The sequence below is a fragment of the Zonotrichia albicollis genome, chromosome 3, assembly GCF_047830755.1.
Source record: "Zonotrichia albicollis isolate bZonAlb1 chromosome 3, bZonAlb1.hap1, whole genome shotgun sequence".
Classification (NCBI taxonomy): Eukaryota; Metazoa; Chordata; class Aves; order Passeriformes; family Passerellidae; genus Zonotrichia; species Zonotrichia albicollis.
Window position 1 is genome coordinate 101,586,802 of NC_133821.1, and position 23,522 is coordinate 101,610,323.

The 23,522-nt window shown below is 41.4% G+C and overlaps 1 protein-coding gene across 3 annotated transcripts in view; it reads left to right on the forward strand.

Moving 5' to 3' along the window:
- The first annotated feature begins 4,163 nt into the window (after positions 1–4,163).
- The window catches only part of SYNCRIP (synaptotagmin binding cytoplasmic RNA interacting protein), a 26,175-nt gene continuing 6,816 nt past the window's right edge, over positions 4,164–23,522 (forward strand). For 2 of the 3 annotated variants that reach the window (XM_074538291.1, XM_074538292.1), the window contains exons 1-10: positions 4,256–4,390; positions 5,689–5,848; positions 6,724–6,842; positions 7,021–7,128; positions 8,879–8,992; positions 9,075–9,251; positions 14,236–14,371; positions 15,081–15,286; positions 20,293–20,442; positions 21,791–21,912. In XM_074538291.1, the coding sequence (XP_074394392.1) occupies positions 5,701–5,848; positions 6,724–6,842; positions 7,021–7,128; positions 8,879–8,992; positions 9,075–9,251; positions 14,236–14,371; positions 15,081–15,286; positions 20,293–20,442; positions 21,791–21,912 (1,280 nt within the window). In that variant the 5' untranslated portion in view covers positions 4,256–4,390; positions 5,689–5,700. Of the gene's footprint in view, positions 4,391–5,688; positions 5,849–6,723; positions 6,843–7,020; positions 7,129–8,878; positions 8,993–9,074; positions 9,252–14,235; positions 14,372–15,080; positions 15,287–20,292; positions 20,443–21,790; positions 21,913–23,522 lie in introns of all 3 variants that reach the window. The other variant, XM_074538293.1, reaches the window with a different exon arrangement.

Consider the following 23,522-nt stretch of genomic DNA (forward strand, 5'->3'; position numbering starts at 1 on the left):
TGTTCAGACAGGTTTTGGATGTCTTGGAGAATGGAGACTCTACAACCTCCCTGGGCAACTGATGCCAGGGCCTGGTTATTCTCACAGTGAAGAAGTGTTTCCTGATGTTCAGAGTATTTCAGTTTGTGCCCATTGCCTCTGGTGCTGTGAATCATACTGGATTTGCAAATGCTTTGTTTGCTCCTTTTGTTTTCTGGACTCAGAAGAAGTGGAGTGTTTGAAGAATCAGCAGAATCAAAGTTAACTTCAGAAATAGTTTAAATATAAGGGGGATTAACCCTGACTTTAAGAAGTGCTACCCTGCCTAGATTTGAAAAAGTTTGAATATGCACAAAGGATATAACTGGAAAGAATGTTAAAAGAAAATATTACCATTAGTTATGTTAGTAAAGTTCCTTTGCTGAATCATATGACAATTTTAGATGGTAAGCTACTTTTTATAGAATGTAAGGACTCTCAAATCTGCATATTAAAGACTGAGACAGTCATATATGAAAAGTATTTTTTCTGAATAAAGTTTCATATATGTGATTCATCTCCTTTTCATTAGTTTCTGACTTGCATTTTTCTCCTTAAACACACAGGCCTTGCATTTTATAATGCAACCTATCTTTTAAGACAGAGAATTTGACTGATAAAAGAGAGAAACAGCATAAACTTTTAATTAAACAGGTATTTCCCCAAATAGTTTTTTTTTACCAAGGAGATCTTGCAGGGCAAATAGGCCACTACCCAGCTGTGCACTACCTTGAATAAAATACAGCAATCCTTTCCTGAAGTATCTTTATAGATATATTAATATAACTTGGCAGCCTTACCAACCAGGCTAAGGGCAGGGAATGGCTTGAAAAGCACACTGGTGAGAAACCCCAGGAGTGGCTCATTGATTTCAGAATTCTGCTGTGGCAGACACAGCACAAGGAGCTTGTTTTGTGATGACAAGTGATGACATTTGCTGCATGACCAGAGTGATCCACCCTCTAGGGCTATAGCTGGTGCATTTCATAGCTCAAGTTCAGTGAATTCTACAGACAAGCCCCAATTTCTAACGAGTACACACTTTGGAAAGGTGAGGCATCATAGAAACTGAAGGTAAGATTCCTGATGAGTTTCCTAGATTTTTTGTTCTTTGTTTAGGATATGATTGTTTAAAGGTATGTAAGTTGCTCCAAAGCAAAAAATAGTCTCTTTGTCAAATTAAATTTATTTTTTGCTGCTTTATCTGTGCTACTCTGTAGTTGGTCTTGTTGTAATCACTGGTTTTACATGGATGTGCTGGGAGGAACAGAAGTCCAGCTGTGGCTTCAGGGAGATTCTGCAATGGCTGTAACTGGAACAGAAGCAGGCAGGGTTTTCATATACCAGGAAAATCTAGGAATCAACACAACTTTCATTATGGTGAGAAGCTGTCAAACTGCCAGGTATGAGCAGAGAAGCTCCTCATCTAAGTAAATCTAAGTCACCAGGTAAGTACCTGCAGGTGTTCTTGGCAAGGGTATTTCTTCAATCAATGTTTTACATGGTTAAAAAGAAACACCCCCACTGGTTTCATGGATGTTTTCATAGAATTACAGAATATTCTGAGTTGGAAGGGACCCACAAGGATCATTGAGTACAACTCTTAAGCGAATGCAGGGATTAAACCCGTGACTTGGTCCCATTAGCATGATGCTCTACCCAATTGAGCTAATCTCAGGGTTTTCCTGGGTATGCCACTTTTGGCTTTGATATTAGGGCAAATAATGGAACTATACTTGAAGGAATTGTGTGTCAGACTCTGTGCTCCCTGCTTTCTATGTAAAATTTCCAAGGATCAAATAACTGCAACTCTGGGTCAGCTATGATTTTAAGTAAGGGTGCAAATCTGTTAATTGCATTAATCCTAGTCTTTTTATTGGTTTTGATTCTATTTTATGGGGGAAAAATTAAATTTAAAAAGTTAAAAAGCATAAAAAAGTTTTCTTCTAGAAATGGGCCTGAAAGCAGGAGTTACTTCCTCAAGAGTTAGCCACAGTTAGTCAGATTGACTGTCTGAGGATTATAATAAAACACAAAAAGTTCCACCTCAACATGAAGAATCATTTCTTTACATTGAGGGTGGCAGAGCACTGGAACAGGCTGCCCAGGGAGTTTGTGGATCTCCCTCTCTGGAGAATTCCAAACCCACCTGGACATGTTCCTGAGTAACCTGCTCTAGGTGACCCAGATCCTGGCAGGGGATTGGACGGGATAATACCCAGAGGTCCCTTCCAACCCTAATGCTGTGATTTTTCACTATTTTCATTAGTTCCAGACAACAAATGCATTTATGAAATTTAGGTAATACTCTGGGCCACATCTGTACTATAAACATAACACTGAAACGCCTTCTGTAAACATCTGAAAACAACATGCTTTGGTGCAAATCCTCCAAAACTGGAAAAATTGGAAATGTGAAAAAATGCTCCCCAGGGTAGTTTTTGAGAATATTTCTTTCACTGCCCAGCTGACAACTATGTTCTTGGAAAAAGTTATTGACTTTTGAATGGAAAAAAGAACATGTATTTTTATGAAGGATATGTTTAAAAATACCACTCAGATTTCCACTAGGAAAGTTAGCTTTTGTTTTACTAAATTTTTTTCAGGAGGTTTCATTTTTGTAAAAGTGGAGCAAAGTCAGAATAAAAATTACCTTTTATCAAATTTTTGAATTAAAAATTAGCTGGACTATTTGCTAGTGTACATCTGCCTTGTATTTGTTGCTATTTCAGACAAATCTGAGTGGTCCAGCTTTTAATGATGTCTTGCTGAATCGAATAGTTGATCTTTTTTTTTCTTGTATCACTGAATACCAGCTGTATGTTTCACATACTTACACGCCAGCACATGAGCGTTTGTTGACACTGAACTAACCCTGTAATTGTCGGTGCTTACTCCACTGCACAGGTTCAAGTGCTTTTAAAGTACTGGAGATATGCTGGAAGTATTCGGCTGGGCTCAGGGGCAGCAGGCACTGCTCTACTTGTGGCTGAGCTGCCTCTGGGGAAGTGAGTAATACTGTATGTGCCTTCCTGCCTCCGTTTTGCTGTCTTTATCTGGACACGCAGCTCTGGCAGAGATCAGTCGGTCGCTTTCCAAGTTTCTTGTGCGGGGTGCGCGAGCACGACGTGCCCAGAGCTGGGACTGTGAAGTGTACGCTGCAGCACGGAGCCCGCCTCTGACAGCGCTGTGCAGGCAGACCCGCATTCCACTGGGGCCATCAGGAGAAAGTTAAATCAGCACCGCGGGTGCGCTCCAAGCGTGCCTGCGAGGCAAAGGCCCCGTTCCCGGGCCCGTTTTGCGGAATTCCGGCGCTGGAGCTGCACGGCGCCCCAGCCTGCGCTGCGTTCACCGCCTTCCCTCCGCCGACCCCCGCCCCGGGCCCCGCCGGACACCGCCCCGCCGCGCGGAGCCTGAAGGAAGCTCCCGTTCGTTCCCCCGGCCCAGCTCTGCCTCCGCGCGGCGGCTCTGGCGGGCGGGCGGTGCGAGGGGCCGGGGCGGAGCGCGGGGCGCCCCTCTGGGCAGGGGCGAGGCGCCTCCCGTCTCCAGTGCGGGAACGCCGAGCGCCGCCGGGCTGGCCTGGCCGGCAGCCACACAAAGCGTGGCTCTCCCCTCCCTTTGTCTGCGTGGCTTTGTCTCCTCCGTCCCCTCCCCGCCGCGGGCCGGGACTTTCTCCCCAGGCCCCCCCTCCTGCGGCCGCCGTTCTCCCCCCTTTTGTGCCACCTGCGCGCCGTGGGAACGGCCGCTCGCCCAATCCCGCTCCGGACACGGCCGCTCCGCCAGCGCCGAACCCGCACAGGTGCAGGCGGGCGGCGCCGGGGAGCGCGCGGTCCGCGCGCGGGGCTCGTCCCGCCGCCGCCGCCTCGCCGGGCAGCGCTTCCCGCGGGAAGGAGAGAAGGAGGGATACGGCGAGGCAGCGGCGCGCGCCGCTCCGCATGGAAGGCGGAGAGCACGCGCGTGGGGCGAACGGAGGGGAGGGCGGGCGCGCGCGCGCGGGCGGGGCTCGGCGATATAACCCTTGCGGAGCTGCCTGGGAGACCCCGGGTTTTGGGGCTGCGCCAGCGCGCGCGGCAGCGCCTCCTCCTCCTCCTCCTCTTCTCTTCCCTCTCCCCCCGCTCCGCTCCCGCCCGCCCTCCGCCCGCCCCCCCCGCGCGGAGTGGAAGGGGCCGGGGCTGGTGCCAGCAGCAGCAGCAGCAGCAGCGGCGTGAGCGCTCGAGCGGCCGCCATTTTACGCCAGCTCCAGCAGCAGCACTGCCCGGACACACCGCCGCGGGAGCGCGGAACGGGGCCAGCGCTTCAGCACGCCGAGCCGCGACCCGCGCCCCGAGAGACCCTTGGCACACGGCGGTTCTCACCCCGCAGACACACACAGGTCAGGGCGGCCGGGCGGTGGCGGGGTGGAAGCGGGCCGGGTGGCAGAGCGGGCTGAGGCGGCGGAGGGCGGGAGGCGCACGCTGGGGCCCTGCAGCGCTGTGGAGCCGGGGCGCTGCGCGATGGGTGGAGGAGCTGCTGGCGCTGCCTTCGTGGCCGCCGCTGTCGGGCGGGCGGGGGCCGGCCGGGCCGGTGCGCGGCCCCGGCGTGGCGGCGGCGGCCGAGGCACCACCCGAGCCGGGCCGGCGTGGGGCGCGTGGCTCCCGCCTTATTGTCCCGCCGGCCCCGCCGCTCCATTCATTGCCCGTGAGGGGCAGGGGGCGAACGGCGGCCTCGGTGGCCAGCGTGTGTGCGCGGAGAGCGGGGTCGCCCGGGTTTGGCGTGGTCCCGGTCACCTCGGGAGGCGGTGGGCGATGGGCAGCGGCGTTTCCTGGCTGGGAAACGGGGCCTTGCATTGTTCCGGACTGGAGTGTGGCCGGGAGGCGGCGGCGGGGCCGGGAGGCTCCGCGAGCTCCCGGCCGGGTGGTGAAATCGGGCCCGGGGTGTTGCAACCCGCTCTCCGGGGGGAATAGGGTGAGAGGTGGGGAATGGCCGGGGCTCCGGGCGGGGGGGAGCCGCTCCTCCCGCGGGAGTGTTGCGGGGAGGGGGGGAAGTCGGTCACTGGAGGAAGTTGTAGGACATCTGAACGCGCGGAGCACGTGTTTCCATCGGGCTCATGGCCGCCGCCGCCGTGGGTGGGTGCGGGCTGGGAAGAGCGCTTTGTTCCTCTCGCTTGCCCGGCCGGCACCGAAGTGGAGGCGGGAAGGGATCCCGGCCGCGCCCGGGGCCTGGAGAGGCGGCGTGAGCCGAGGGACAGCGAGTTTGCAGCGGGCGGTGGAGGCGGCGGCGAGTGTCAGTGACGGTATCGCGGTGCATGTGGCAGGTTTGCTTGTCCTGCCACCCCCGCTCTGGCCTTTTTGCTCTATTTCTAACTTGTTCGGAGTATCTTAGGGAGTGCGATAGAGAGAGGGGAGGTGAGTCAGTGTCTGTCTGGGTTGTGTAAAACCTGCAGTGAAAGCTATCCCCACCCCCCCTAGGCAGTGGTGTTAGGGCTTTCCTTTGTGTTAGTACTTCTTGTGAGGAATTTCCTGCGCCTTGCAAAGCTGAGGAAAAAAAGTGTCAGGGCGGTGATCTGCTATTTTTTATATTTTTTCCCACGACTTTCAAAGAATAGGATAGTCTGTTGCATGTATTGTCACTTGAATTGTTCTACCTGAAGATATATCTAGCTTAATTTTTATGCTTATTGCATTTGAACAGATATCTGGAAACATGGCTACTGAACATGTTAATGGGAATGGTACTGAAGAGCCCATGGATACTTCTGCTGCAGTTACCCATTCTGAGCATTTCCAGACATTGCTTGATGCTGGTTTACCACAGAAAGTTGCTGAAAAACTAGATGAAATTTACGTTGCAGGTAAGATCTAAGACTTGCAAAACTACACGTACAATGTTTTATTGGATTCTGCTGTCTTTGGGATAAAATAGCAACTTTTTGTGGTTTCCAAAAGTATGGGAATTGCAGTCTTACCAAAATCTGGATGTTTTAGACTCAGTACTTCAATTTATTGTAGTATCTTTCAGAGGAAAGTCCCAGGCTACTTGGGCTGACAGGTGGGAAGAAGTATGTAGGGGACCAGAGCAGCAGCTGGAATAGGCAACAGATGATTTTTAGGAGGAGCAGGTGATGTGGTCTTTGTGCATTTTTTGCAGTAATTGCAGGTAACAGTAAGAAACTAAAGCCTTGGTATGCATCTTTGCGTGGAAGTGATACTTCCTGACATGGTGTTTGGGCTTATGGATGTAGAAGTTATGGTGTTGGTTTTTTCAGATGTGGTAATAGCCAGCATTTTTTAAGGCTTGATTTTGGAGTGTGATGGCCATTTTTAGTGCTGCAGTTTATTTGTATTTATAGTCGTCTAAAAGTGTACCAAGGTACCATTGCTAAGCAAGCTAAGTCAGGCTTTGGTAGGTTTTGATAGACTCCTCTGAATTCGGATTCAGGATATTGAAATTAAACTTGGCCCATGTAACATCTGGGTTTCACAGAAGTCAAATGAACACATAAATGTAATAACTTTTACTCTGAGTGTTATCTCTTTTTGGCTTTAATTAAAGGATTATATATCCTTAAATATTTAACTTCAAAGGAACTGAATGGTTTTTTATGCATGGTAACTTATTTTAATCAGTAATTGATTTAGAGGTCACGGAAATGTGTTATGGATGCTACATTAGGTTTTACAAAGATTACGGACTAAATATAATTAGTAATTTTTTTCTTTTCTCTAGGCCTAGTTGCACATAGTGATCTAGATGAAAGAGCTATTGAAGCTTTAAAGGAATTCAATGAAGAAGGTGCACTGGCAGTGCTTCAGCAGTTTAAAGACAGTGATCTCTCACACGTTCAGGTAACATTTAGCAGTTTACAGTGTAATTGTTGAGGGATAAACTGTTAGTTGTCTGGGAAGAGGTCTGAGTCTCTTCAGTGATCGTATGTCATATGTAAAGTGAACACTGTATTAGTTCAAGGTAAAAAGAGATTCTGGCTTGTCATGTTTTCAGAACTGAAGATTGTATCTTTTGCAGAACAAAAGTGCCTTTTTATGTGGAGTCATGAAGACATACAGGCAGAGGGAAAAACAGGGGACCAAGGTGGCAGATTCTAGCAAAGGACCAGATGAGGCAAAAATTAAGGTATGTCAGTAAAAATTAAAGTTATGAGGTCTACCTGTTGTTTCTTTTTCTGAGTTGTTGTGATAGTTATGTTGGTTGTTTTCAAACTGTGCTTTTTTTAGAAAAGATTATTACAGAGTGTTTGTCATATTTGTCATTGTTGAAAGCTGTCACTTGAAATTTTGTCTTGCACTTCTTCCTTTTCAAGTAGAAAGTTAATATATTGCTGGAACTGAACATATAAAAGTGAAAAAGGTTTCACAGTTTGCTGTATGTCTTATTGAGAGAGTTACTCTATTTTGCAGTAAAAAGTTTGTGCATGTTTGTCAGCATAGTTACTGAAGTTCAAAATGCTTAAGTTCAGCTATTGCTGATTGTTTTTTGTGTTCTGGTTTTTTTTGTTGTTATTCCACTCCGCCCCCTTAGTTTAGATTTAGAGCAACTCCACAATAGGGAGGAGATACCACGTGTTTGAAAAAACAGATTGTAATGGATTTAGGATTTAGCCCACTTCTTATGACATAATCACTCTGCTCATAAACTGTACCCCAAACTGTCTGAACAGGTAAATTATTTTTTTGACCACATCTGCTGCTAGCAAGAGACTCCTTTCTCAAGTGTTAGGCATATAATGATTTATTTTAAAATATTTAAATCAACTTTACCAAAGCTTAAGAGATGGAAAACTATCTAAGCATGTTTAGGTGGTGTCATAAAAAAACCCCAGAGAATCTTTCTTCTTTGACACTTAAGGTATAGTATAAAATGATTGATACAAATAACTATGTATCCTATAAAATTAGAAAATCAAATTTTCTCTTGGCTTTGATGCTGAGATGCTATTAATTGTAAATTAAAAAAAAAAACTGGTGCAGTTTTTGTCACTGCCACATAAAACAACAATATTATGAGGACTTGGTTAATAACTTCAAGTAGTATGGCTTTTACTGCTGATGGCTCTAGCATTTAAAATAACTGCAGATTTGTTGTTGTAAAATTGCTAACTCTTGACTATAATTTGGCTTGTTTAATATGCAGTTTCTTTTTGTGTAGAGCTGATTTGTCTTTGTACAAAATTATTAAGAAAGACTTAATTTCATAGGAATTTCTCATGTGTTTGCATACTGAATGTCAGCTAGCATTTTAAGTTGGTATTATGCCTGTAACAATATCTGCCTATATCTATAACTACCTGCAATGGTTCCAGTGAGGGCTAGTTGTCCTGGGATCCTGTATAAGCCCACAAGGAATTTGAAGGGGGGATAAGAGAGAGGAAGTAGTACTATCACTTTGGTTGTTGGGTACCTGAAGCAGTCTGTACAGCACCCCTGTACCAGGGGTGTAAGCACTTAAACATGTGCTCTTTAACTTCACACTTATGAGTAATCTCATTAAGTGCAGGGAACTCTTCTGCATAAACGTCTGCAGGATTGGACATGCCAAAACAAGAAGTGGCTCAGACTAAGATCTTCCTAATTAAAGGGAAGCTCTGTTACTATTATATTACTTGTTTTTTTTTTTTTTTAATGAAAATGAAGGAATTGGGAAAACTGGATGTGAATCTCTAATTTTCTAGCAGTGTTTCTTTACCTAATAGTTCTGTTAATTGTTTTGCAAGTTTCTTGTTGAAGTACCAGCAGTAGATTTGTTTGTGGGACCTTCAAAGCAGTACAGTTTAAAAGGAATTAGAAGCATGTCTGTCTGTGAATGAAGTGCAGGTAACCTTGCTCAGTTTGTATGTGATTTTAAAATCTTAAGTTTTTGCTTGAAGGCACTGTTGGAGAGAACTGGCTACACTCTTGATGTGACTACTGGACAGAGGAAATATGGTGGACCTCCTCCAGAGTCTGTATATTCAGGACAGCAACCTTCTGTTGGTACAGAGGTAAGAAGGAGATGTTTATGCAGATGTAGACTTACTCATTGGAAATACTTTTTATAAACAGTGCTTTGTATGTCTGTTGTAGATATTTGTGGGCAAGATTCCAAGAGACTTGTTTGAAGATGAACTTGTTCCATTATTTGAGAAGGCAGGACCTATATGGGATCTCCGCTTAATGATGGATCCACTAACTGGTCTAAACAGAGGATATGCTTTTGTCACTTTTTGTACTAAAGAAGCAGCTCAGGAAGCTGTTAAACTGGTGAGTTTTCTTGGATTTTTTTCTTTTTTGATGGGTGTGCACTCTGGCTCAGAAGCATTTGTCCTCCTGGTCCTAGTGCTTAAATGCTTAAGGTAAAACTGTTATTGTTAGATTATTTCATAATTTCCACTAGGTGCTAAATTTATTTCTTTATTGCATATGAAGATTTTCTGACTGCATTAGGGACAGGGGAAAAAATGCTTATGGACTGCTGTTTGGTGCAGTTAGATGAGCCTTTATTATTAATCAAAGTTGTATTAGCAGTAGTGACTTTTGAGCTGTCCGCATCTGTATGTGTTCTGGAGAGCGGTGGTGTTGGAGTTGCTGTGGTGCAAGGGCAGTGCTGGTCAGGGTGTCTCTGACTCCTGATGTGTTTCTGCACCAGCAGGGGGCCCGTGCTGAAAAAGTACTTCAAAGTCACAGAGTTTCATAAGATACTTCACATGGGGAAAAAATGTCTCTTGAGCGTTGAAGGTCTGTTCTGTTTGCTGCAGCTGACAGGAAAACATTATAAATCTTGCCAGTCTAAGGAGCATTCCCTCTGTTTTACACAGAGGTATGAGATAGTTTGATGTGATATACTCCTAGTAAGCTTCTCTGGTTTTATGCATGAAGTACCCATCATTAAAGAAGAGGGTGGGGAGAAACACTGCCCTGATCCTTGCATAGGGCATTTATTTTCCTGGCTAAGTTAAATTTGAATTTTTTGAGGTGGTTACTGCTACTCTGATATGGCCTAGATCAGTGTGTGTGTGACTTCCTAGTGCTAGCCATACACATTGGGAAGTGTGCTGATACTGTATTGCTATAGTTGGGTTAACTAAAAACCTTGGTTTGTAATGAGGTATAGCTTAAACTAAGGTGCCCCCTTGACGTGGAGACAAATCAAGCTGAAAATGGGAATTTATTTTGAGAAAGCACACAAATATTCTGCAAAAGTGGAAGTACAAAACCAGTGTGGTATACACTGATTAGCTTTTTAAATAAGATCAGTTGGTTGTTCCAGTGTGCAGTTAGATATGCTGGGGATAACTCTGTGTTCTCCTTGTACTTTCATAGTTCACCTAGCTGTTGTGTGTGTGTGTGAACACTTAGGAGTTAACTCTTTAAACTTAGCAGAACAGTGAAACAAAGCACATGAGTTCTCAGAGTAAATGGAACAAAACAAGTTTTCTTCATTAAGCTGGATTTTGCTTAAAGGTAACATGCTCTGGAAAGTCATTCAAGTCATATTTCCAGAAAAGTAACATCAGATCCTAGCCTCAGTCTTCCACTAAACAATACAAGGGAAGGAGCTACTTGATGTCCCTTTATGTCTGGTCTTGGATATGCAGGAAGAAAGCACACTGTGTCCTGCTTGTGAGTTAAACAGCCACTGAGCGTGATAGCTAAGAAGTGTTGCAGTTGATGGAGCAGTATTTCAACTTTCATGCTAAACTCTTAGAAAGTAAAGTTAGTCTTAAATTGGATTCTATGATGTGTGTCGGGGTTTTTTGGAGTGATTTCAACCATAATTGACTGGCTAGTTTGGTATGAAAATTTCCCAAGTTATCTAGAAGTGGTTTCCAGGAGTATTAGCAAATTGTGGCTGTCGAGTTCAGTTGAAAATTGTGGGTCTGTAACTTGTATTAGTTACACATGCATGGGAGATACTGCTGAAAGACCTCTTCAAAGCACTGAACACTTGGTCCTAGCCATTATCATAACCTTTTATTTTAACAGGGGGTGTTCTTTTTATACTACCTGTAGCCTTCTCAGGTGTATACAACTTCCCAGCTTTCTGGACTCCTTGGGATAATCTTTCTTCTGTTATTTCCCATCTTTTTCCAAGAGGCTTTTTTTTTGCCGGGACGATATAGAAAAAAATGAGATTGAAAGTCTCTGCATTGCCTATAGACTTTTGAGTGATAAGAGACAGCTATGTTTTTGTCAATACCAAACTACATTGGAGAATGAACTGACCTATCTTCAGGCTCTTGGAGTTGGTGTAACATATTTTGCATACAATTCGTGTTTGTGGCTGCTGTATATATCTTCTGCAGGTCAACTTAATGTAAAACTGAGCTAAAATTTCTGGATACACTGAATGTTGGCGTACTTTATTCTTTAACAAGAAATCTTGCAGTTTAAAAGGTTGAAGTCTTGATTTTGTTTATGCATGTGCATTTTTAAGCCACTTATAATTAATTACTCTTCATATCTGTAATTCTTCTCAGTATCAGGCCACAGTAACCCTCCATTTTTGTCTTAAGCAAAGACAGAGCTATTTTTAAAACAATTAAGGAAGTTTTCTCCTATTTTTGTGACTAATATTTAATTCAGTGTGGTTAACCCTTTGCTAGTTAAGTAGAAATGGCATCTCAGATGTTCACACAAGCATTCACTCTCAAAGTATGACTTTTTATCTCACTTTTTCCCCTTTTAGCATGTTTAATTTATACTGTTTAAAAATTACAACTCCAGTTGTGTTCTTTTGCACAAATGTTCAGTTCTCCTTCCTATTTCATAAGAAGTTGCTGGAGTTAGGTTTTTCAAAAGATTTGTGTGAATAAGGTTACTGTGGATATGTACAGAATAAAGACTTTTGAGGTGAAGCTTATGGGAAAACATACTGAAAACTATTGAAGCATTCAGTATATTTTTGACTAGAACAGGCATAAGCGTATCAGAATGGAACTACGGATGAATTAAGCTGTTTGCTGCCTATGTGTGGAGAGCAGCTTGCCATTTGCTCCTAGTAAACTAAAATTGGTAGTGAAAATATAGGTTAGTAAAGTGACAGGACAGACCTTCATATTTTGGCTTGTTCATGAGTAAGTTCTTACATAAGTCAATGAGAAAAAGCCGAAAACGATTACATTGTCTGGAGGGTGGCAATCTCTGCTGCTGACTTCAGACACAGATTCCATGATGACAGGAGGGGGAAGCTGTATGCTGACATAGCTACTTTGGTAGCCTGACTGTTTTGGCACTTTACCCAGATCATGATCTGAGCCTTTTTATGGCTAATCTGAGTTTGCAGATGGTATGCAAAGTATTTACGTAAAAATTACCAACTTGATGGTCAAGAACACCTAACTGAAGACTTTTCTCTGTGTAGAGAGAAACACACAGTGAAAAATAGTGGTTAATGCATTGGAGGATGAAAGAAACTACTAGAAATTATCAGTGGAACTGCAAAATGGTAGAAAATATTAATTTTACTTTGTTAATTTTACTCTCATACAACATACTGAGTTATATGAGAGTAAAATTAACAAAGTTAATTCTACTGAGTTGTATGAGAGACTCTTACATTAGATTAGACTAGATGTGTAGCCAAACTTCAGTGTTAAGACTTTAGCAGGACTGGTTGGATAATACTTTCAATTATCCATATAGAATAGAGTATTTAATTTGAAAGGGACCTGCAGTGATCATCTAGTCCATCTGCCTGACCATTTCATGGCTGACTAAAGTTGTTGCAGTCATCTTGGTCATCAAGAGCACTGTTCAGATGCCTCTCTTAAACTGTGGCAGCTTTGGGGCATTGACCATGTCTCTAGGAAGCCTGTTCCAGTATTTGAGCACCCTCTCAGTAAAAAAAGTTTCCTAATGCAAGGAAATGTTTCCTAGTGTACAGTTCAGTTAGTGAAGAATCACTTTCATAGACCAATAAACTGTCTGCTTCTTTAAAGGTGTTTCTTTAGAAGACTCCTTTTTTTAGCTACTAAAACCTGTCTCTTGATGTGTATATTTAATAGTGATGATTATATATATGCAGCTAGCGCTGCTCCTACTTGAGCTTCCTACTTAAAAATCAACTATTCCTCTGCCACATGGGCAGCAGATATGGAATTGAAAGTCCTTTGTTGTCTCCTGCTATGTTTTGAAACATAATTCATTGTGAAGATGTCACTCTGTCATTTTCACATGTACAGTTCTCCTTTTTGCTCACTTTAGGTGCAGTTACCTAGCTTAGAAAACTTCCAGTAGTGGAGTTTTTGTTTGCCCAAGATAAATAGAAACAAACATCTTCCAGATTTTACTGCATAAAAAGCATGATGGGGTGGAGGATAACTAGCTTAGGTAGTAAGATTTACCATCAAGCACAAAATAAATCATAAAATAAATAGCTAGATGAAATTTTAAAAATCTTTCCTGCTGCTTGGCAATAAGATGTTGATCACAAAATTCATTTTCTTAGCTAAAGAACTGTCTGTTGCAGGGCTTCCAGTTAGAAGTGAGTTGATATACCAGCAGTTGTCCTCCCTGCTGCTTATTTGGATGATCCATGTCTGTGTCTGCATCTCAATGAAAGGCATTTTTTGATGTTTTTTTAACAGATGTCTACAGTAATCCTTCTTTTTTTCCCCCCTTAAACTGCTGACATGTTCAGGGTATCTTCCAGATGTTATGGGAGAAGCATTTTAACAGAAGTCTTAGGATTTGAAGTCATTAGAAAGTTGTTCTTGCTGTTGACTATCTTTACATGTGTAACGTTTATGTGTTGAAAAGTACTTGCTGGTTGCTCTTGAACATTTTGTGGAGAAGACCTGATCACAACTCTCTTTTGTTAACTGTGGAACTTCAGAAGTGAATTTGACTTTAATTGCAACTCATGTCTTGTATTACACACAAATCAAGAATTTATAGCTACAGCCTATAGAGAAGCTTGCATTTTTTTTCGACATGGTTATGAAGGGAGAAGCCTTGACCTTGATGATTTGCATGGTTCTATATGAAAAAGTTTCTAAAGAAAAAAGTGTTGAGAGACTTGAACAAGGAAGGAGGAATAATTGTTGGCTGAAATTGTGGAGTTACTTTAGAAAACATGAATATACTTCAGAGTAGTTGAATATGCATCGTAAAAATGTGTCAAGTTGCAAAAATTAGGTAAATTGTTCAATTCTGAATTTTCCAAAGTTAAATATTTGGTATGCTGCTGTTGCAGAGGGTGAAAATTATTTGTAACTGATGATTTCCAATAATGTTTTTGTTGCAGTACAACAACCATGAAATTCGGTCTGGAAAACACATTGGTGTATGCATCTCTGTTGCCAATAATAGGCTTTTTGTTGGCTCTATTCCTAAGAGTAAAACCAAGGAGCAAATTGTTGAAGAATTCAGCAAAGTAACAGGTGAGTCAGTGACTAGGTTTTATAGACCTGGGAGGTGTCAGGTGTGGTCAGTGACCAGCTGTCTTTTAGCTTGTAGTTGAATGATGATGAAAACAAACCAAGCCCACACAGCATTTATCTCAATATGTATTGGGGTTTGTTTGGGTTTTTTAAAAACTGTTGTTTTGCTGAGGGCTGAGATATTTGTAATTAGACTAAATGGGTGACTCTAAGCTCTACCTGTAGAGTAAGTGTGTAATGTTTAAAAAATCTGTTCAAAGAAATTTGAATTAAAAGTTTAATACTTTCAATACTAATGAATGTTTTAAAACTTCTCGAGGCAAAACTGAAGCAAGCAGAAGAATGGTTCTGAGTTTTATAATTCTTAAATTTTAAGAGTCTCTTTTTGATAACATTTGAACTTGCAAAGGTACTGTTTCTCTGTTACTGAATTACAGACTTCGGGTTCTTTGGAGCAATAAACTTTTTAGGTATTGGGGTCACGCAACTTTTATCTCTTTTGTTTAGACATTATGGAAAAAACACACACTAATAAGTGTTGTAACTTAGGGGTTTAAGAGGAGGATTGGCAAAGCAAAACTTTTGGCTGCCCATAACTCTCCTCCATTCAGTTGAGAGTATTCTTCCGTAGCTACAAAGACAACCTGCACTTTATAATGCAAATCAATGGATTGAAAGCTTAACAAATAAATATTTTATTTCATTTCAGAGGGTCTTACAGATGTCATATTGTATCATCAGCCTGATGACAAGAAAAAGAACCGGGGTTTCTGCTTTCTTGAATATGAAGATCACAAAACTGCTGCTCAGGCCAGACGTAGACTAATGAGTGGCAAAGTGAAAGTCTGGGGAAATGTTGTTACAGTGGAATGGGCTGACCCTATAGAAGACCCAGATCCTGAAGTCATGGCAAAGGTAATAAAGCTGTACTGGGACCGTAGTACATTTAAAGTGCTTTGTTCCAAATTAGGTATTTCCTGGAATTAGCTTAAAATTAAATAACATCTTTTCAGCCTTCTTGACAGAGATGTAGGTGTGATTATAAGAAATTAATATACCTCAGAAATTGTGTGGATTTAAAAACTCTATATGGCCTAATATCATTTTGTGTTCCTATGGCTGAATAGTGAATGTAATTCTTGCCAAAATGGTGCGTATGATGATGTCGTTAATTTTTTACCTGGAAGTTATGGTGGTGACTCCTGGAGTTAAAATGGTTTTGTACCCTAGTATTTGGAAGGACAGAAATAGAGATAGCTTCACAGAACAGCCTTAATTCTTTTTAAACATGGAATTGTATCACTTCAGCATTAGAAAGAACGTGTCAGCAATGTACACAAATGTATTTTCAAAGTTGCTATTAGCAGTTACTTCTGAGAAGTTCAGCAGTTAGCTTGTATTTGGAACTCACTAGTTATTTTTAATTTGAGGGAGTTAATTCCTTTTATTAATACCTAGACTGGCAATGTTTTGGATTTTGAGCATTGTGGTGAAGCTGAAGTCTGGACTGTTAACATTTTGAAGTACGTTGTAGCAGTTGTTTTCTAAATGTGCCCGTAACATTTTGAAGTACGTTGTAGCAGTTGTTTTCTAAATGTGCCCGGTATCTTGCCAGAAACAAACTACCTGATTTATTTTTTTTCCCATCAGATATTGCCCAACCCTGTCTTTTTCAGTTGTGTTGTGTAGCTGAGTTGTTTAATGGAATCTCTTAGCTAGCCCATATCCTTATCTCTTTCTCTTTGCTTGCTTTTCGTCTGTGCTTTTACTCTCATCTGAGACACGTCACTTGCTGGAGTCCTACTTTGATGGACCTAGTAAGATAGCTTGGCTGGGATCTCCTCTTTGGTGAGCCATAAGGGAAAAGGGTTGGGGAGGGGGCTCATTTTAGGGAAAAAGCTGCTTTTGTAATACAGGTATTACAGAAGCTTTTGGACTATTTTGTCTGCAGACTTTATTTTTCTTGCCCAGCATGATAGACTGTCAGCAGTAGGGAAGGAGTCTTGCAGGTCAAATTTGTGGAAGGTGGCACTACTTAAATATGGCAGCCTGTATGTTTAGTTTCATGGCTCAAAAGAGAAGAGACCTAATCCACCAAACTGTTAAAATAAATAAGCAGCAATTTCTGCTGATAAAACAGAAATAGATGGAAAGAAAATTATAGGGGACACAATCAAGCATCTCTCCTAAGTAAGTTTGCAGATGTGCAGAGTAAAAGGCTAAAGAAATAAAAGCTTGATTGTGGTTTGCCCCATTTACTGTACAGTTTTATTTGAATATGTTAATACCTTCTATTGTTTTGTGTTTGAAATGGGACATGAAAAGAGAAGAAACGTGAAAATGAAGGAAAGAGATGTAGAAAACATGGATAAAATCAGCTTGAATACATCTGGTGGCACATGCCAAAGATAGGACATGAAGCTTGGGTTGAAGATGTATGGAAAAGTGAGGCTCTATGAATAATACTGAAAAAGTAGAGACCATCTGGGTTGTGTCCGAAGACAGAAACTGAGATGATAATTGGTGTCTGACCTTCCTCACTGGCTGCATCCTTTAGTTTATTCTTGCAACAAGGAAAGTCTCCACTCCAGTCTTTCTTGGCCACCTGCTGGACCTGTGCAGAAGCTGTCTGTATCTGGCCCTTCTCTAAGTGTAAGGTTTATTTTCCAGTCTTGGCATCTTTCTTCTAAGAGAGCGGCGAAGCTGTTGCTGCAGTCAGTAATCTCCTGGATGTGAGCTGTAGGTTGGCTGTCAGTGCTTCTGACTGCTTTAAGTCCTGAGCAAAGGGAAAGCTATTGACCCATGGCATCTTGCACATTGCTATGGTAGAAGGCTCTGGAGGAAGCTGTGACTAGGAGAAGTAGGTTGTTTTTATCAGAATCATCATCTGGTCATCAGTTTTCTTGTCAAGACTACTAGAAACACAAGTCCATAAGAGCAAGCTGTAAGGAAGACAAATTCACATGTGTAGCCAGAAGGTGAACAGTGAGTGTTCTAAATCTTTCAGAAGCAGCATGTCATTTCATCATATATGGACACTTACTAATTTGAATTTCTGAAATGTCTACTTGAGTCTCTTTTCCTTTGTCCTTCTGATAAAATGTTGTGGAGAGTACTGTATGGAGAATACTTTTCATTTAAATGGACTGTTATCTTAAATATAGAGTAGATTGAGCATGATGAGAGGTGAAACTAGATTCTCAAGCTAGATGGATGTGCTGCAGGAGATAGGTGCTTGTACTAACAGATCAGAGTATAATAGGTTAAGGTATTGACTTCTAGTCCAAAGTGAAATTTTTTCCAACTTCTCAAGCAACTGTGTTGATAGTTTCATTTCTCCTAAGTGTCATTTTGTTACCTCTTACTCCTGTAGTCTAGCTAAATTTATTAATATTTTACTTGATTTCTGTAGGATGGCTGAGGCTGCAGAGGACGTTCTGGAGTGGCAGGTTAAGCAGCTAAATAAAGTCTTATGCTTGTGGCTGTCTGGCAGATTACAGGACAAGAGACAGGGCTAGTATCCCTTGGAGAATGTGGCCTGAAGTGTTTGTGCTGTAGGTAAGAGGAGGAAAAGGAGCAGATACCAGAGGTTTTGGGATAGTCTAATCTTAAGCAGTTTTTTAAATGTGAGTTGTGCCTTGAAAACAAAATGCTGGTGCTGGGTATATTGCTTGTTACAAGTATCTATGGATTTTTGGTATAATAATGTGTGAGCTTTAATGAAGAAGACTTCTTTTTTTTTTCCACTTCCCTTCCTTTTTAGCTGGCTTAAGTAAAAATGGGTTCATCTTCTCTCACCCTATGCTTTAACCTGCCTAATAGCTTTTACATCATCTTTGACTCATTCAGTTACACTTCTAATCAGTAACATGAGCAAAGGTGTTAAAAATTCAGCTGTTAGAGATTAATGGATTTGTCTACACTGGGAAAATTTAAATTAGTTGTTTCTTTATTTCTTAAAAAACACTATATCAGTGCATCTTTTGAAAAATAGTGATTATTCTATCTAGTTTTTAATCATGTCAGTCATCATGGATTTATTAGGCTGCTTAGGGTTCCTTGTGAGGTTCTAGTTTTCATCCTTTTCTAAAGAATGAGAAAAAAGTTAGTGGTTTTCAAACCCATTGATTACATCACAAAACTTCCTGTAATTAATTTCCGTGGAATAAGGTTAAGGTAACAGTTAGGATATTTTACTAAAAATGGTTATTATGTATGTGTTACAATACATAAAGGTTGCTCTTACCATCAAGACATGTAGGAGAAGCTTAATACATAATAGAAAACAGGTTTCCTGGTGGAGTTGGCTATGGCTTTTATGATCTCCTGAGAATCTGCCGGAATTAACTATTGCCAAAGTCCAGAGCTGATACACTGGGTCAGATTTATGGTCTGTAGTATTCCTTCTTCCAGATCTGCATCCAATCCTACTTCAGCTAGTGAGTAAGACAGATTTTTATGCAAGTCTGACCTGGTTCTTTTTGTAACTTAGTTACGTCCAAAAAGGGCGTCTGAGTTTATTGAATTCCTGTATGTGGTGGGAGCAGAGTACAGCTCTGCTTCAGAAATCAAAGCATGCTTTCCTTGGTCCTTTCACACCTTGTGTTACTTGTGTTGACCTTCAGGGTCAGGAGTCAGTGCTGCCATGTGCAGTGTCATTTGATGTCATCAGCTAATTTGAAACCAGTAGGAGCAGAGAGCATGTAAGAGAAGTTGCAGGTCTTGCAGCTGACTGGCAGCTCCATTGTAGGCAGGTAAGACTGAGCATTCCTTGGCGGTAGGAGGTGATTAAACTGTCAGAGCATGGTGCCGGCACGTGGAAGGAACTCTTCTTGACAAGTTGGAAGAGTCTTTTAAATTGTGAGAGCACATGGATGGCATCGTGTAAACATGGTCATGTCTGGTCACTAAGCGCAGCCGCGGCATGGACGCGAGGATGTATGTTTCAATCCTGTTGGGTCACTAATAGGTGATTCCTGCTTTCCGGTATATGTTGGATGCTATGTTAAGTAAGGGTTTATTTTAAGCTTTTGTCAGACTGCTCTAGATTTTCCTTTATCCTTCGCAGTTGGTGATTGATGAAACTTTATGTTGATGATTTAATCCATGTCAGGCAGTTGAAAGTTGGATGATTACCTGCCTTTCTGTTTTTAGAAGCTGTGGAGCGGTCTTTGTGTAGCTTAAGATCCCTACTGTGTGCTTTAGTGAGCCAGGGGAGGGCATAAACTTCCACAGTTATTTGGGGATGACTCTTCCTCAAGGGAACAGCACAGTTTGACTTGAGAAAGTTGAAGAGTAACAGGCCAGTGTCAGCCTTAGTATCCCCTTTCTGTCTGCAGTTCTTTCTTCTAGCAGTGGCTTCAGGTCACTGAGTGCCCCTCGGTCAAGCACAGTCCTGACATTAGGTGTTTGCTGTAGCTACAGCATGGGAACCACAAGTTAAGCAGCTTGAAAGCTGCAGGCCTGTCACCTCTGACCTAGATATTACAGTGATGACTGTTCTGCAAATAACTGAGCTAAAGCCTGTCTAAACAATTAAATGTTTTGATAAGTTAATTGTTTTGTGTGTAACCAATTCTGGTTACCTTCTCTCAAGTTTGATAATGTTCTGGGTTGAAGATAACTGCTGGTAGGATCCTTTTAAGCACTAATATAAATTGGATTGACTTTCAGGATACTAATACTTATGTAATCATGTTTGATAACAGATTAAATATTTCTGTCAGGGAATTTTGGAGCTAACTCATGCTGTATGACTATTTATGTATACATATTCATATGTATGTAAAATGCTGTACAGAAAATGTAATGGTGTTTCTTCAGTGCTGCCAATCACAGTAACTTGCAAAGCTTCATTTTGTGTTTTAGAATTAGACCATACTCCTAAGTCTTTTTTTTTTTTTTTTTTTAATCCCCCTTAGGTAAAAGTTTTGTTTGTACGCAATCTTGCCAATACTGTAACAGAGGAGATTCTAGAGAAGGCCTTCAGTCAATTTGGAAAGCTAGAACGAGTGAAGAAGCTAAAAGACTATGCTTTCATTCATTTTGATGAACGGGATGGTGCTGTAAAGGTAAGTGAAGAGGACTGTAACTCTGTGTGTGTGTGTTGTAAGTAGTGTTCTTAGAAGCTGTATGCTACTTCTAATTTGAGAAAAAACTTTGTCCGGAGAAATGGTAACACACTGTCACTGATAACTTTGTCCTCTCTGGGTGTCTCCTAGGATGATGTAATTCTAGCTTGAAAAGGGGATCTTAAATGCACCTGCACTAAGTAATTCTGCAGATGAGCTTTTAAGATAATAATGTTGTTACCATTTGAAACTCAAGTGCCAGAAGTTGAATGACTCTTCTCACCAAATTATTGGTAGAAATCTCAAGCAGTTTCTCTAGGGCAGGTGATAAAAACTTAGGTAATATTTTTTATTTATTTTTCCAGGAAAAAACTTTTTTTAATTTTTTTTTTTATGAGGGGTCCTGGAGGATTTAGTAGTTGTCATTCCTGGATTTTGCTAGCCCAGTCTTGATGTCATGTGTTGTTAGGAAGGGAAAGTGTAATTCCCCTCCTGCCTGTAGTGTATCCATTTTTTTTTTTTATTTTTTATGTTATGTGGGTGGATGCATGATACAGGGGGATTCAGTTTTCTTACATATCCATATGTCTTAAAGCAGATGCTTAGAAGGTGATGGGAAGAGTCTTAGTAAGATATATATCCTGTCAGGGCTTAGATCTGTAGAGTCCCTAAAAGTGGTACAATCTTTAGGATTCCTTTGCTCAAAATTACCTTGTAGTAATAACTGTGGCCCATGGGAACTGTACATGGCAGGGAGGGTAGGGGAGGAGTTGATGGTTTGCTGTTTGTTTTGCCCTTTTTTTTTGAGGAGAGGGTTGTGGGGAGGTGGTGGTGTGGATTTGGGGAGGAGTTGGGGGTTTTTGTGGTTGGTTTGTCTGTTTTTCCCTTGTGATCAGAATGACTCTTTAATTTTTGGATTCTGGTTGAAAAAGAAAGTGATATATATTGCAAGTAAAATAAAGGAATAGCAGAATATACTAAGCTCTGCTGTTTGCATGTGTGCTGACATTAGGAATTTATTCATGGATTACAAAATGTGCACTTTCAGAGGACAGTTCTGCCACTTCATTGACTGTAACAGCTTGCAAAGATTGAAGCCTGTTTTCAGTTTTGAGGGGAAGATTTTTAATCTGATACATGAAGTCCTGGGTTTGAGAGCCAAGTTCAGAAGAAATGCCTAACTGGACCCCATAATACTATGCTGTCTGATTGTCTAAATTTTTTTTTAGCTTTATATTGTAATTTTAGCTCTGGATAACAAATTTAAACATGCATACTCTAAAAGGTAGAAAAAAATTAACTTCAGATGTGCTTGGAAGTATATTTAAAGTCTGGTTAATTCCTTCAGGCAATGGAAGAAATGAATGGCAAAGATTTAGAGGGAGAAAACATTGAAATTGTTTTTGCTAAGCCACCAGATCAAAAAAGGAAAGAACGGAAAGCTCAGAGACAAGCGGCTAAAAATCAGATGTAAGTGTAAATGCATGTAGTTATGTTGTATTGCTTCTGAAAGACATGTACAATCCTGTCGAATTAGAACATCTCGGTATTCTATTAGATATACTGTACAGGTTCTTTGGCTTCTCTGAAAGATGTTGGATTCATTTTTGCTTGCATAAAAAAATCTAATAGTGGTGTTCAGTGATAATTTAGGTACTGTCTTGCTCTGCCTATTGAGTGTGAGAGCACTGGAGGAACTGTCTGAAGGTCATGAAACATACATACTTCCCACTTGTTATTCTAAATTTCCCTGTACTTCTGCAGTGATGTCACATGGATGAACTTAGCAGTGTGTGTTCCTCTCAGCAGCCTTACTAATATTGATACAGCACCCCCTCTTTAGTAAAGTACCCACTGAAAGGAGGGTCCTGATATTCTTTCTTGCCACTTCCAGAAGATGCATCTGCCCATGAAGCTTATAAACTCATACTGATAGAGATCTTGCACTAGTAAATGCTGAACATGGTTAAAAACAACAACAAGAAGGCAGTTTCTTGCTGGTGTGTTCTGCTTAATGTTCTCATGTGTTTTTCTTCCTGGGTATCTTCCTGCTTTCTTAACCAGATTCCCTCCCCCACTTTACTTCCAAAAATAACTTGGAAGTGCTGTTGTGCAGTATCCAAGAAGATGGAATAGGGAGGTTGCAGGATTAATAGAGATCTCCACATGGTGACCTACTGTACACATGGAATTGGTTAAGTTTGCCCTGCTTATAGTTCTCATAACTTTATTAGCCCTTTTGTTCTTCCTTGGGCATCTGGTGTTACTGTAAGAAGTGAATTTCTTCTTTTTTCTTTAGCTTCTCTTCTGTGCCAGGCAGGCCTTTTCTCTTAAATCTTTTGCTGATACAGCTGTACTTCTTCCTGGGTATTTTGCATCTTGGCAATGCCACCATAAATACCTGTTCATTTAATTAAAATCTAGAAGGTGATTGAAAGTGACACAGTTTCCCTCTCAACGTGGCAGTTGTTGGCATGGTTGTGTTGTCTCTGATTGGATATAAGCTTTCTCACATTGAATTTGAGTAATCACCAAAAACCATTCTCACTGCAGTATGCGACCATATTTGCTAGCTCAGTGTTCAGAATCTAATGATGGCCTGTCTCCAGTAATGAAAAGGAAGATTTTTTAAAATGCACCGCAGTTGGTTGTTGTGCTGTGTGATTCCTGCTCCCCACCCAACTCTTCACTGCAGATTATTTTATCCCCAGTGTTACTACTTCATGTATTTATAGCACTGTAAGTCTTCTGTCACGGGCCACCTCTAATATTAACATGCTGTGTTTTATCTGCATCCCTCTGCTTTTGTTTAGGATGTGCATATCTCATTTGTGGAGGTAGGTACTGTAGGACTGTCTCTCTTACTCCTCTAGGCAGAGATATGGTAATGCCACTTGGGCACTAGTTCTTTCATTTGGAAATTCTCTGTGTTCCTTTGTTTTTCGAGCTGTTAAGGCAGTAGGAAAGCAGCAAGTTTGATTAACTCCAGGCATTTTCTGATTTTGAATATACTGTTCATTAGTGAATTGTAAGGGTTTTTAATATTCCTAGGATTCTAAAAGATGTGGGAATAGAAGGAT